The sequence below is a fragment of the Eurypyga helias genome, unplaced genomic scaffold (genome assembly GCF_000690775.1).
Source record: "Eurypyga helias isolate BGI_N326 unplaced genomic scaffold, ASM69077v1 scaffold32692, whole genome shotgun sequence".
In the NCBI taxonomy this organism is placed as follows: Eukaryota; Metazoa; Chordata; class Aves; order Eurypygiformes; family Eurypygidae; genus Eurypyga; species Eurypyga helias.
The window spans coordinates 1-1,200 of record NW_010235862.1 but is presented as its reverse complement, the minus strand read 5'-3'; the positions used below and the strand labels follow the sequence as shown (position 1 = coordinate 1,200).

Sequence of the window (1,200 nt, the reverse complement as noted above, 5' to 3'; positions counted from 1 at the left end):
CTGAGCAATGCCTCTCTCCCGGCCCCCTCCGGCTGTCCCCAGAAGAACGGGGTGCGGTTCCTGCGCTGCCCGGCCGCGATGACCGTCATGCACTTGGCCAAGTTCCTCCGCAACAAGATGGATGTTCCCAGCAAGTACAAGGCGAGTGTGTGCCCGGGGTCCGCTCCTGCCCGGCTTTCGGAGCGCTCGGAGGGGCCGATGCCGTTTTGGCCACCAAATAAACCCCCTCCCAAATATCCCAGGCTTTGTGTTGGTGGGTGGGCGTGGGGGTGGGCTCCGTCCCCTCCGGCGTGTTGCATGGAACCGTGACTGTGCTCCGGCTTCTGGCAGGGGCAGTGCCCGGAGCCCAGGCACCCCCGGCTCCGGGGGAGGCACTTGGGGATGGCAAAGCCTCAGGAGTGGGGCTGGGGGGGTCTGGCAGTGCCCCTTCCCCCGTGCTGGGGGGCTGACGCTGTTCCCTGTGCCAGGTGGAAGTGCTCTACGAAGACGAGCCCCTGAAGGAGTATTACACCCTGATGGACATCGCCTACATCTACCCCTGGAGAAGGGTAAGCGGAGCCGCGCCGGGGCGCCGGGGGCCTGTCTTGGGGAAAAGGGCAGAGGAGCAGTTCCTAGGGGAAGGCTGAAGGCACCGAAACACTTACAAACTGAATAGCTTAAAAATTGGAGGGCTTTGAAATTGAAAAACCTAAAATTTGAGCTTCAAAATTGAAGAATTTAAAATTTGAAGAGCTTAAAAATCGAGAAACAGAATTCAAAGACCTTAAAAACTGAAGAACCTAATATTTGAAGGTTTTAAAATTTGAAGAGGTTAAAACTGAGAAACTTAAAATTTGAAGAACTTACTTAAAAACAGAAACAAAATGTGAAGAGCTTAATATTTGAAGAATTTAAAATTTGACAACCTTGATTTGAAAAAATTAAATTTGAAGAACGTAAAAATTGAGAAACTCAAAATTTGAATACCTTAAAAATTGAAGGGTGTTTGAAGAACTTAAAAGTTGGAGGACTTAGAAATTGAAAAACGTAGAGGTTGAAGAACTTAAAATAAGAAAAATTAAAGAATTGAAAATATTAAATTAAAAGCTTAAAAACTGGAGCATGTCAACAAATAGACCCCAGGCGCCCCCTCCCCACGGTCTTGGCTCCAGGTGGGATTTTTAGCGAGCTGGGGGCTGCATGTGCTTTTCTCCCCCTTCC

At 49.6% G+C, this 1,200-nt stretch overlaps 1 protein-coding gene across 1 annotated transcript in view; it reads left to right on the top strand.

Moving 5' to 3' along the window:
- PCGF2 (polycomb group ring finger 2) overlaps positions 1-548 on the top strand; it is a gene marked incomplete at its 3' end in the record, with an annotated part of 2,357 nt that extends 1,809 nt beyond the window's left edge. Inside the window, exons 5-6 of the mRNA XM_010146904.1 lie at positions 43-141; positions 468-548. Coding sequence (XP_010145206.1) covers positions 43-141; positions 468-548 — 180 coding nt within the window. The remainder of the gene's footprint in view (positions 1-42; positions 142-467) is intronic.
- Between the last annotated feature and the right edge of the window lie 652 nt (positions 549-1,200).